Source organism: Balaenoptera acutorostrata, chromosome 9, assembly GCF_949987535.1.
Source record: "Balaenoptera acutorostrata chromosome 9, mBalAcu1.1, whole genome shotgun sequence".
Classification (NCBI taxonomy): domain Eukaryota; kingdom Metazoa; phylum Chordata; class Mammalia; order Artiodactyla; family Balaenopteridae; genus Balaenoptera; species Balaenoptera acutorostrata.
Window position 1 is genome coordinate 107951292 of NC_080072.1, and position 12263 is coordinate 107963554.

Sequence of the window (12263 nt, forward strand, 5' to 3'; positions counted from 1 at the left end):
TCTTCAATGAGATTATCAGATTTCTTATCAGAAACTTTGGAGGCCAGAAGGTAGTGGGGCAACAAATTCAAACTGCTAAAAGAATAAAATTGTCAACCAAGAATACATATCCAGCAAACCACCCTTCAAAAGTGAGAGATAAAATAAGACATTCCCAAATAAACAAAAGCTGAGGAAGTTCATTAACATTAGGCTTATTTTGCAAAAGATGCTCAAGGGAGTCCTGCAAGTTGAAATGAAATGATGCTTGATAATAACTAGAAAACATACAAACAAATAAAGACCTCAGTAAAGGTAAATACATGGGCAACTATAAAAGCTGGGATTGTGTAACAACGCTTTGTAACCAGTTTTTGTTTTCTACATGACTTAAGAAACTAATACTTTTTTAAAATTATAAGTCTAAAAGCAAGTATTGGAAATTTAGTTTGTAACCCCACATTTTGTTTTTGACATAATTTAAGAGACTAATGTATTTAAAAGAATTACTAGTTTTAGGGACACACAATGTAAAAAGATGTAATTATATGACATCAACAACTGAAAGGTATGGGGACCAAGCTGTAAAGGAGCAGAGCTTTTGTATATCATTGAAGTTAAGCTGGTATAATTAGAGTGTTATAACTTTGGATGTTAAATGTAACCCCCATGATACCCACAAAGGAAATACCTATAGATAGACACAAAAGGAAATGAGAAAGGAATTGAAACATTTCACTACCAAAAAATTAACTAAAAGCAAAAGAGGACTAATGCAATAAATGAGGGACAAGAAATCTATAATACATAGAGAAAACAAATAGCAAAACGACAGAAGTAATTCTTCCTAATCAGCAATTACACTAGATGAAATGGATTAAACTCTCCAATCAAAAGACAAAGATGGACACAATGGATTAAAAAAAAAAAGTGATCCAACTATATGCTGTCTAAAAGAAGACTCACTTTAGATTAAAAGACACAAACAGGTTATATAAAAAGAATTCCTAAAACTCAACAACAACAAAAACTAAACAACCCAATTCAAAAATGGGGAAAGGACTTCAATAGACATTCCTCCAAAGAAGATATACAAACGGACAATAAGTACAAGAAAAGATGCTGAACATCACTAATCGTTAGGGAAATGAAAACCTTATTATACTCATTAGTTTGACAAAAATGTTCAAATGTTATATCATCTATATGTTCATCCAGAACCTTGTCTCCTACAAGTGTTTGATTCCAAGCATCCAATGGTGCATCACGCATATCTCTATTGCCCCATCATGCCATGGACTATCCATGCTCTCTTTACTACTGGACATAGAGTCATTAGTGTCTTTAATCAGACTGGAGAACCAGGAATCAAGGGGGTGAAAATGGGAGTGGTACCACTCAGTGTTACTCATAGTGACTCACTAGCAAAATTAGTGTTTCCTGTCTCCATGACTATATGCTCTACTGGCCTAGTAGTCTTAGTTCCAAGGGGAGGAATGTTTCCACCAGAAAACACAACAATGATTCCAATGATGTGGAAGTTAAGAATGCTGTTCAGCCACTTTGGGCTCCTCATGCCTCTAGATCAACAGGAAAAGAAGGGCATTACGGTACTGGCTGGTATGACTGATCCTGATCCTGACTACCAGGGGGAAACTGGACAGCTACTTCACAATGGAGGTAATGCAGAGTATGTCTGGAATATATGGGATCCCTTAGGGTGTCCTTAGTATCACCATGCCCCATCATTAAACTCAATGGAAAATAACAAAAACCCAGTTCTGGCAGGACTATTAATGGCCAGACCCAGAATGAAGGTTTGGGTTGCCTCACCAGGTAAAGAACCACAACCAGCCGAGGTTCTTGCTGAGGGCAGAGGGAAATACAGAATGAGTAGTGGATGAAGGTAACTGTAACACCACCTACAACCATATGACTGTTTACAGAATCAAGAACTATACTTGCCATGAGCATTTCCTCCTTATTTTGTTATGAATATGTTCCTGTGTGTGTGTGCATGCATGCACGTGTAACAAATATCTTTGTTTTCTTCCCTCTCTTATCACCTTATATAATGTAAGATTTATATCATGGTATTTAATTAAGTATTTTTAACTTTACATCACAGTATTTTAGTTATGGGTTATCAAGAAGAGTAAACATTACCCAAGGACTTTGCATCCTCCTCTAGGAAAAGGGTTAATGTTTTTGGTTGTATGAAAAATAGTTGATAGTGCTAGGCAGAAGTATGACTTTGTTATTGTCTTTATTTGGCGATAAGTATGGTTTAAGGGGTGCCAAGTTGAGACGGGGCAGACTGCGATGGTTAATCTTATGTGTCAGCTTTTGGGCAAACATGATTCCGAATGGTACTCTTATTTTTTAGATGAGATTACCATTAATTCAGTAGACCCTGAGTAAAGCAGATGACCCTCCATAGTGGAGAGGGAGAGGCAGAGGGAGAAAAGAAGATTATCCTCCAATCAGTTGCAGGTCTTAATAGAAAAAAAGACAGACCTTCCCTGTAGAAGAGGGAACGCTATCAGCAGAGTGCCCTTGGACTCAAACTGCAACAGCAACTCCTCCCTTGGTCTTCAGCCTGCTCTGGAGATTCAGGACTTACTAAAGCTCCACAACCACACGAGCCAATTCCTTAAAATCTAAGTATCTATCTATCTCTCCCTCTCTCTCTTCACACACACACGCACACAAATTCGTTCTGTTTCACTACAGAACTCTAACATAGCTAATCACACTTTCAAATAATAATAAAATTGGACTCCTTTTAAAAAAGACTGGTGGGTATCACAGTGTTAAAATACTGAGATACTGTACCACCAATGATCCACGCAACTACAGGGGCAATGCTTTGCACAGGAGAAGGCCATCAGGACTCACCTCCAGTGCTATGGTTTATATCTACTCTGACTGGTTGTCACACTAAGGGTTCAAAATTTTTAACAGCACTCCTTTTCACACTATACATAAATATCAATTACAAGTAACTTGAATGTTAAAGTCAAAACTATGAAACTTTTAGAAAAAACATAGGACAATATCTTCGTAACTTCAGAGCAGGGAAGGGCATCTTAAATATGACAGAAAAACTACAAATTAGAAGATTTGTACAAACATACAACTACATAAAATAAAGAATAAAATAGTCAATGCCTGAACACTAAAAGCAGAATAAAGAGAGTGAAAGAAACATACCACAGGGTGAGAGAAAGTGTTTTTAGTTCACATACAAAAACAATAAAGGACTAGATGCAACATGAAAGGACTAAGATCCAAAATATGTAAAGCATTCCCATGAATGAATAAGAAAAATACAAGCAAATCTATAAAACAAAATGAGCAAAAGGCTTGATCTAGAGTTTAAAAAAATAGGAATCTCAAATGCCCAATAAACATTTGAAGAGCTGAGCAACCATATCAGAAATCAGGAGACTGCAAATCAAAATGCAGTGAGAATCACATCCCCATCAGATTGGTAAAAATTAACAAGTATCAAACAACCAAGAGTTGGCAAGGATGTGGAACAACTACTCTCGTTTACTGCTTATGGGAGTATAAATTTGTAAACCACTTTAAAAAGTAGTTGGCATTTGTACATCAGGATTCACGTAGAACAATATTCACTGAGATGTTGTTTAAAACAGCCAAAAACTGACAATAACCCAAATTTCAAAAAAATAAAAGAATCAATAAATTACTTGTGACATATGCACACTATGGATTAATACACAGCTGTGAACAAACTGAACAAACTATGAGTACATACATCTGCAAGGATAAATTTCACAATGTTAAATGAAAGAAGCAAGAAGGAATACATTCAATAATGAAGCCCAAACTGGTTTGATATTTCAATTTACCCCCAAGAACCCCTGATCCTTCTAACCCTGTTCTACTTTTTTACCATAACTCTTATCTTCTTGGCCGTCTTCTATGCTCTTTAAGAATGGGTCTTTGATTTTGGTTGTTGTTGTTCACTAATATAGCCAAAGCACCTAAAACAGCGCCTTGTACATAGTACTTGTTCAGTAAGTATTTGCTGAACAAATTAGAATAATTACAATTATGTTAAGTTCAAAAAGGTAAACCTTAATGCCATATTGATTAGGAATGCATATAAGAGAGTAAAACTATTTTAAAAATGTAAGGTAATGAATATTACAAAAGTCATGGTATAAGTGACCTCTCGGGTAGGGAAGGCAAATGAAACACAAGAGGGACACAGGAAATTTCTATCTCTTAACCTAGGCTTTAAAATGTACATAAATATGTATATAAAATATATTATAAATGTGTTTTATATACATGTATATACATAATATACTTTATAATAAGAAAAATATTGAAAAAAAACTCCATTAGCACTTCTCTCCCTAACCCCTACTCCACCTTCACCCCAACTCTGATTTATCCATCACCACTACGACCCAACACAAGAGTCAGGTAACGACTAAAATAGTTCATGCTGTCAAACAGTGGCAAACTCTGTCTAGGAATCTGATAGAAATTCTGAAATGTACACAGATTCTTTTACACTGTTTCCACTTGAAACAGGAGTCATCAGGTGTCAAATATTAGTCAATAGAAGAGAAAAAAGTCTTCACATCAACCAATAAGACATCAATAGAAAAAACTACTTCTAAGTGTCACCTATCAGATACACAGATAAAGATATAAATATGTCTTGATTCAGTATGCAGGAAATATCTCGAATATACCTGTATGCTGCCAAACTCAACGTTCTCATAATGGAAATGTGCACATTCAGCCATCTTCGGAAAGTGACCTTTAGTGAAGGGTAACCTGAAGTACATGAAATAAATGAGATACAAGATACTGGAACAGTCAAAACTACTAAACTTAAGGGGGAAATAAAACAGGTTGAAGAGCTCATGCAACAAGCAAAACTATTTAATAAGCACATGCACATGAGCACATATATCCACACATACCTTTTCAGAAATACACAGGATCAAATGGAAATTACATTCAGTGCACAAGTCAAAACCAAAAGAATAAAATAAAGTAAAATAAAAAGCATCACTATAGTACTCTTCTAATCTTGACCCACGTCAATGGCCCTAGAAAAACTAGGCTTTCAGTGAATGTTACGGAAACTGTCAACAGCCTGCTCTAAGCAGAAGCAGCATTCCCACCACAATATACAAAACCAGATTTTACCTGTGAATGTTGTCACAGCCCATCAGTCCTGGATTGGTGGGTCTGTATACAGAATGAACATTTTTATCCTTGTCTTTCCTCTACTTAGAATAAAAACATAGCTATCTAACACTTCACCAGGTGAAAAGAGTTTTTCTGTCTAAAACTGAAACGGATACCTTCAGATACTTCACTTAATAGTCAAATACTGGCATCCATCTCAGGCTTTCTCAAAGGCATAGCTGAGAAACAGCAATTTCATAACTCAAATACCAAAAGTGATTTTTCCAAATGACTGAGAGCATGTATTAAAGGTACCAAAAAAGACATACTTGGATTGTTCCTATTGAACAAATGCAACCTAATACACAATAACATAAAAGTTGTTACAAGAACAAAATTAAAGTGTATTTTTAGATAAGCAGATAATCCTCAGACCTACTCTGCTAATAGTTGAGTGATAATTAAAGGCTTAACAGTATAATTTAATGTATGGACAGTAAGAGCTCATTTAGTAAGAAATCTGGATAAAAGTTTTAACAGAACTAAAGAACTGATTTCCATTTATAGAAATTCACTTAAAACCCGCTGTAAAATTATACTTACTTTTTCACATGTTTAACCTTCATACTGGCTGTACTGCCACATGTCTTAAGACTAAGGTCTCCAGGAATCTCTGGAATGTCTGCTCCTCTTGCCTTAAAAAAATAAAGACAAAAGATTTATGACTATCCCTTTATTATGAATAGATTTAAAAAAGCAGATTATAGTTCATGTCAATGGTTCTGCTGACTCCACACCAAAAGAAACACATACAGATTTAATAATCTCTTCCTAAAATTATAACTTACTTGACTTTTAATTGTTGAATAAGGAAAAATATTCACCTAAAAATATTTAACTTTACTGTAAAAGGAAAAAATTTTTTGTTAAACTAAGAATTTTCATTCTCTTATAATCAAATTTTGAAATCAATTATTATATTATGTGCCTCAGCACAAACTGAAATCTCCCCCAAGAGTTGTTGGAACAAAATAACCACGGTTACAATGATTAATAAAAGTTTAAATGGTATATGTGAACATAATTAGGAGACCACAACATACATTTCTCACACTAAAATTTGAAAGTACCATCTATGTAATACCTCCAAATTACTTCTTACTCTGCCAGTTTTCATAGTAGTGATTTTATAACTTTAGTGAAACATTCACCTGCATCATTTTAACAACAGAAACTGGAAAATGAAAAAGTTCTTCACACTCTGGAGAAAGCAAACAGCAAATCCAAATATCTATATTAAAAAACAAAGTTATGCTATACAATCTATGACTTGTAACAGAAAAAATTAGTATAGCCAATGTCACATAATGCAATAGAGGAGAATAATGCGGGTTGAGCATTTAAACTGAGTTAAGAGGAGATCCACAAAGAAGATGCAGTAAATATATACAGTGGAATATTACTCAGCCATAAAAAAAAGAACAATATCTTGCTTTTTGTAACAACATGGATGAACCTTAAGGGCATTATGTTAAGTGAAATTAAGTCAGAAAAAGACAAATACTGTATGATCTCACCTATACATGGAATCTAAAATCAAATCACTACGAAAAAAACCCAAGCTCATAGATACAGAGAACAGACTGGTGATTGCCAGAGGTAGGGGTGGTGGATAGGTGAAAAAGGTGAAGAGGTCAAAACATACAAACTTCTAGCAATAAAATAAATAAGTCATGGGGATTTAATGTACAGCACGATGACTATAATTAATAATACTGTATTGCACATCTGAAAATTACAAAGAGAGTAGATCTTAAAAGTGCTCATCACAGGACTTCCCTGGTGATTCAGTGGTTAAGCCTCCATGTTTCCAAAGTAGGGGGCATGGATTTGATCCCTAGTAGGGGAACTAAGATCCCACATGCCGTGTGGTATGGCCAAAAAAAATGTGTTTTTAATTTTTTAAAAAAAGTACTCATCACAAGAAAAAAACAAAAATTTGTAACTATGTATGGTGACAGATGTTAATTAGACTTACTGTTGTGATCATTTCACAATGTATACAAATATCAAATCATTATATTGTGTACCAGAAACTAATACAGTATTACACATCAATTATACCTCAATAAAATAAAAAAGAGAAGAAATTCACAACATCAGTTCAATTTTTTAAAATGTTTTCTTATTAAAAAAAAAAAGAGCCAAGGAGGACCTTCAAGATGGTGGAGGAATAAGACGTGGAGATCACCTTGCTCCCCACAAATACATCAAAAATACATCTAGATGCAGAACAACTCCTACAATACACCTACTGAATGCTGGCAGAAGACCTCAGACTTCCCCAAAGGGTGTTGGTGCTCTGGCTGGGTGTCAGGCCTGAACCGCTGAGGTGGGAGAGCCGAGTTCAGGACACTGGACCACCACAGACCTCCCGGCCCCACATAATATCAATCAGTGAGAGCTCTCCCAGAGACCTCCGTCTCAACACTGAGACCCAGCTCCACTCAACGACCAGCAAGCTCCAGTGCTGGACACCCCATGCCAAACAACTAGCAAGAGAGGAACACAACCCCACCCATTAGCAAAGAGGCAGCCTAAAATCATAAGAAGTTCACAGACACCCCAAAACACACCACCAAACAAGGTCCTGCCCACCAGAAAGACAAGATCCAGCCTCATCCACAGGACACTGGCAGACACCATTCCCCTCCACCAGGAAGCCTACACTACCCACTGAACCAACCTTACCCACTGGGGGCAGACACCAAAAACAATGGGAACTATGAACCTGCAGCCTGCAAAAAGGAGACCCCAAACACAGTAAGTTAAGCAAAATGAGAAGACAGAAAAATAGGCAGCAGATGAAGCAGCAAGGTAAAAACCCACCAGACCAAAAAACTGAAGAGGAAATAGGCAGTCTACTTGAAAAAGAATTCAGAGTAATGATAGTAAAGATGATCCAAAATCTTGTAAATAGAATGGAGAAAATACAAGAAACGTTTAACAAGGACCTAGAAGAACTAAAGAGCAAACAAACAGTGATGAACAACACAATAAATGAAATTAAAAATTCTCTAGAAGGAATCAATAGCAGAATGACTGAGGCAGAAGAACGGATAAGTGACCTGGAAGATAAAATAGTGGAAATAACTACCGCAGAGCACAATAAAGAAAAAAGACTGAAAAGAATTGAGGACAGTCTCAGAGACATCTGGGACAACATAAAGGCACCAACATTTGAATTATAGGGGTCCCAGAAGAAGAAGAGAAAGAGAAAGGGACTGAGAAAATATCGAAGAGATTTATAGTTGAAAACTTCCCTAATATGGGAAAGGAAATAGTCAATCAAGTCCAGGATGTGCAGAGAGTCCCATACAGGAGAAATCCAAGGAGAAACATGCCAAGACACATATTAATCAAACTATCAGAAATTAAATACAAAGAAAATATATTAAAAGCAGCAAGGGAAAAGCAACAAATAACATACAAGGGAATCCCCATAAGGTTAACAGCTGATCTTTCAGCAGAAACTCTGCAAGCCAGAAGGGAGTGGCAGGACATATTTAAAGTGATGAAAGGGAAAAACCTACAACCAAGATTACTCTACCCAGCAAGGATCTCATTCAGATTCGACAGAGAAATTAAACAATTAAAACGTTTAAAGACAAGCAAAAGCTAAGAGAATTCAGCACCACCAAACCAGCTTTCCAACAAATGCTAAAGGAACTTCTCTAGGCAGGAAACACAAGAGAAGGAAAAGACCTACAATAACAAACCCAAAACAATTAAGAAAATGGTAATAGGAACATACATATCAATAATTACCTTAAATGTAAATGGATTAAATGCTCCAATCAAAAGACAGACTGACTGAATGGATACAAAACAAGCCCCATATATATGCTGCTACCAGAGACCCACTTCAGACCTAGGGACACATACAGACTGAAAGTGAGGGGATGGAAAAGGATATTCCACGCAAACGGAAATTAAAAGAAAGCTGCAGTAGCAATTCTCATATCAGACAAAATAGACTTTAAAATAAAGGCTACTACAAGAGACAAAGAAGGAGACTACATAATGCTCAAGGGATCAATCCAAGAAGAAGATATAACAACTGTAAATATTTATGCACCCAACAGAGGAGCCCTCAATACATAAGGCAAATGTTAACAGCCATAAAAAGGGAAATCAACAGGAACACAATCATAGTAGGGGACTTTAACACCACACTTTCACCAATGGACAGATCAACCAAAATGAAAATAAATAGGGAAACACAAGCTTTAAATGACACATTAAACAAGATGGACTTAATTGATATTTATAGGACATTCCATCCAAAAACAACACAATACACTTTCTTCTCAAATGCTCATGGAACATTCTCCAGGACAGATAATATCTTGGGTCACAAATCAAGCCTTGGTAAATTTAAGAAAATTGAAATCATATCAAGTATCTTTTCTGACCACAACACTATGAGACTAGATATCAATTACAGGAAAAAATCTGTAAAAAATACATACACATGGAGGCTAAAAAATACACTACTAAGTAACCAAGAGATCACTGAAGAAATCAAAGAGGAAATCAAAATATACCTAGAAACAAATGACAATGAAAACACGACAACCCAAAACCTATGGGATGCAGCAAAAGCAGTTCTAAGAGGGAAGTTTAGAGCAATACAATCCTACCTCAAGAAACAAGAAACTTCTCAAATGAACAACCTAACCTTACACCTAAAGCAATTAGACAAACAAGAACAAAAAAACCCAAAAGTTAGCAGAAGGAAACAAATCATAAAAATCAGATCAGAAATAAATGAAAAAGAAATGAAGGATGCAATAGCAAAGATCAATAAAACTAAAAGCTGGTTCTTTGAGAAGATAAACAAAATTGATAAATCATTAGCCAGACTCATCAAGAAAAAAGGGAAAAGACTCAAAACAACAGAATTAGAAACGAAAAAGGAGAAATAACAACTGACACTGCAGAAATACAAAAGATCATGAGAGATTACTACAAGCAACTATATGCTAATAAAATGGACAACATGGAAGAGATGGACAAATTCTTAGAAAAGCATGTTCTGAGACTGAACCAGGAAGAAATAGAAAATACAAACACACCAATCACAAGCACTGAAATTGAAACTGTGATTAAAAATCTTCCAACAAACAAAAGCCCAGGACCAGATGGCTTCACAGGCGAATTCTATCAAACATTTAGAGAAGAGCTAACACCTATCCTTCTCAAACTCTCCCAAAACATAGCAGAGGGAGGAACACTCCAAAACTCATTCTATGAGGCCACCATCACCCTGATACCAAAACCAGACAAAGATATCACAAAAAAAAGAAAACTATAGGCCAGTATCACTGATGAACATAAATGCAAAAATCCTCAACAAAATGTTAGCAAACAGAGTCCAGCAGCACATTAAAAGGATCATACACCATGATCAAGTGGGGTTTATCCCAGGAGTGCAAGGATTCTTCAATATACGCAAATCAATCAATGTGATACACCATATTAACAACTTGAAGGGTAAAAACCTTATGATCATCTCAACAGATGCAGAAAAAGCTTTTGACGAAATTCAACACCCATTTATGATAAAGACCCTCCAGAAAGTAGGCATAGAGGGAACTAACCTCAACATAATAAAGGCCATATATGACAAACCCACGGCCAACATCGTTCTCAGTGGTGAAAAACTGAAACCATTTCCACTAAGATCAGGAACAAGGCAAGGTTGCCCACTCTCACCACTATTATTCAACATAGCTTTGGAAGTTTTAGCCACTGCAATTAGAGACGAAAAAGAAATAAAAGGAATCCAAACTGGAAAAGAAGTAAAACTGTCACTGTTTGCAGATGACATGATACTATATATAGAAAATCCTAAAGATGCTACCAGAAAACTACTAGAGCTAATCAGTGAATTTGGTAAAGTTGCAGGATACAAAATTATTGCACAGAAATCTCTTGCATTCCTATACGCTAATGATGAAATATCTGAAAGAGAAATTAAGGAAACATTCCCATTTACCATGGCAACAAAAAGAATAAAATACCTAGGAATAAACCTACCTTAGGAGATAAAAGACCTGTATGCAGAAAACTATCAGACACTGATGAAACAAATTAAAGATGATACAAACAGATGGAAAGATATACCGTGTTCTTGGATTGGAAAAATCAACATTGTGAAGATGACTATACTACCCAAAGCAATCTACAGATCAATGCAATCCCTATCAAACTACCAATGGCATTTTTCACAGAACTAGAGCAAAAAATTTCACAATTTGTATGGAAACACAAAAGACCCCGAATAGCCAAAGCAATCTTGAGAAAGAAAAATGGAGCTGGAGGAATTAGGCTCCCTGACTTCAGATTATACTACAAAGCTATAGTAATCAAGACAGTATGGTACTGGCACAAAAAAGGAAATACAGATCAATGGAACAAGATAGAAAGCCCAGAGATAAACCCATGCACATATGGTCACCTTACCTTTGATAAAGGAGGCAAGAATATACAATGGAGAAAAGACAGCCTCTTCAATAAGTGGTGCTGGGAAAACTGGACAGCTACATGTAAAAGAATGAAATTAGAACACTCCCTAACACCATACACAAAAAAACCTCAAAATGGATTAAAGACCTAAATATAAGGCCAGACACTATAAAACTCTTACAGGAAAACAGGCAAAACACTCTATGACATAAATCACAGCAAGATCCTTTTTGACCCACCTCCTAGAGAAATGGAAATAAAAACAAAAATAAACAAATGGGACCTAATGAAACGTAAAAGCCTTTGCACAGCAAAGGAAACCATAAACAAGATGAAAAGACAGCCCTCAGACTGGGAGAAAATATTTGCAGATGAAGCAACTGACAAAGGATTAATCTCCAAAATATACAAGCAGCTTATGCAGCTCAGTATCAAAAAAACAAACAACCCAATCCAAAAATGGGCAGAAGACCTAAATAGACATTTCTCCAAAGAAGATATACAGATTGCCAACAAACACATGAAAGGATGCTCAACATCACTAATCATTAGAGAAACGCAAATCAAAACTA

General features: G+C 35.8%; 1 protein-coding gene across 6 annotated transcripts in view; it reads right to left on the reverse strand.

Moving 5' to 3' along the window:
* The window catches only part of ARHGAP32 (Rho GTPase activating protein 32), a 282949-nt gene that overhangs the window by 126853 nt on the left and 143833 nt on the right, over nucleotides 1–12263 (reverse strand). For 5 of the 6 annotated variants that reach the window (XM_057552728.1, XM_057552731.1, XM_057552725.1 and 2 more), the window contains 3 exons: nucleotides 5764–5855; nucleotides 5179–5220; nucleotides 4716–4800 (listed from right to left, as the gene is read on the reverse strand). In XM_057552728.1, coding sequence (XP_057408711.1) covers nucleotides 4716–4800; nucleotides 5179–5220; nucleotides 5764–5855 — 219 coding nt within the window. The remainder of the gene's footprint in view (nucleotides 1–4715; nucleotides 4801–5178; nucleotides 5221–5763; nucleotides 5856–12263) is intronic. The other variant, XM_057552730.1, reaches the window with a different exon arrangement.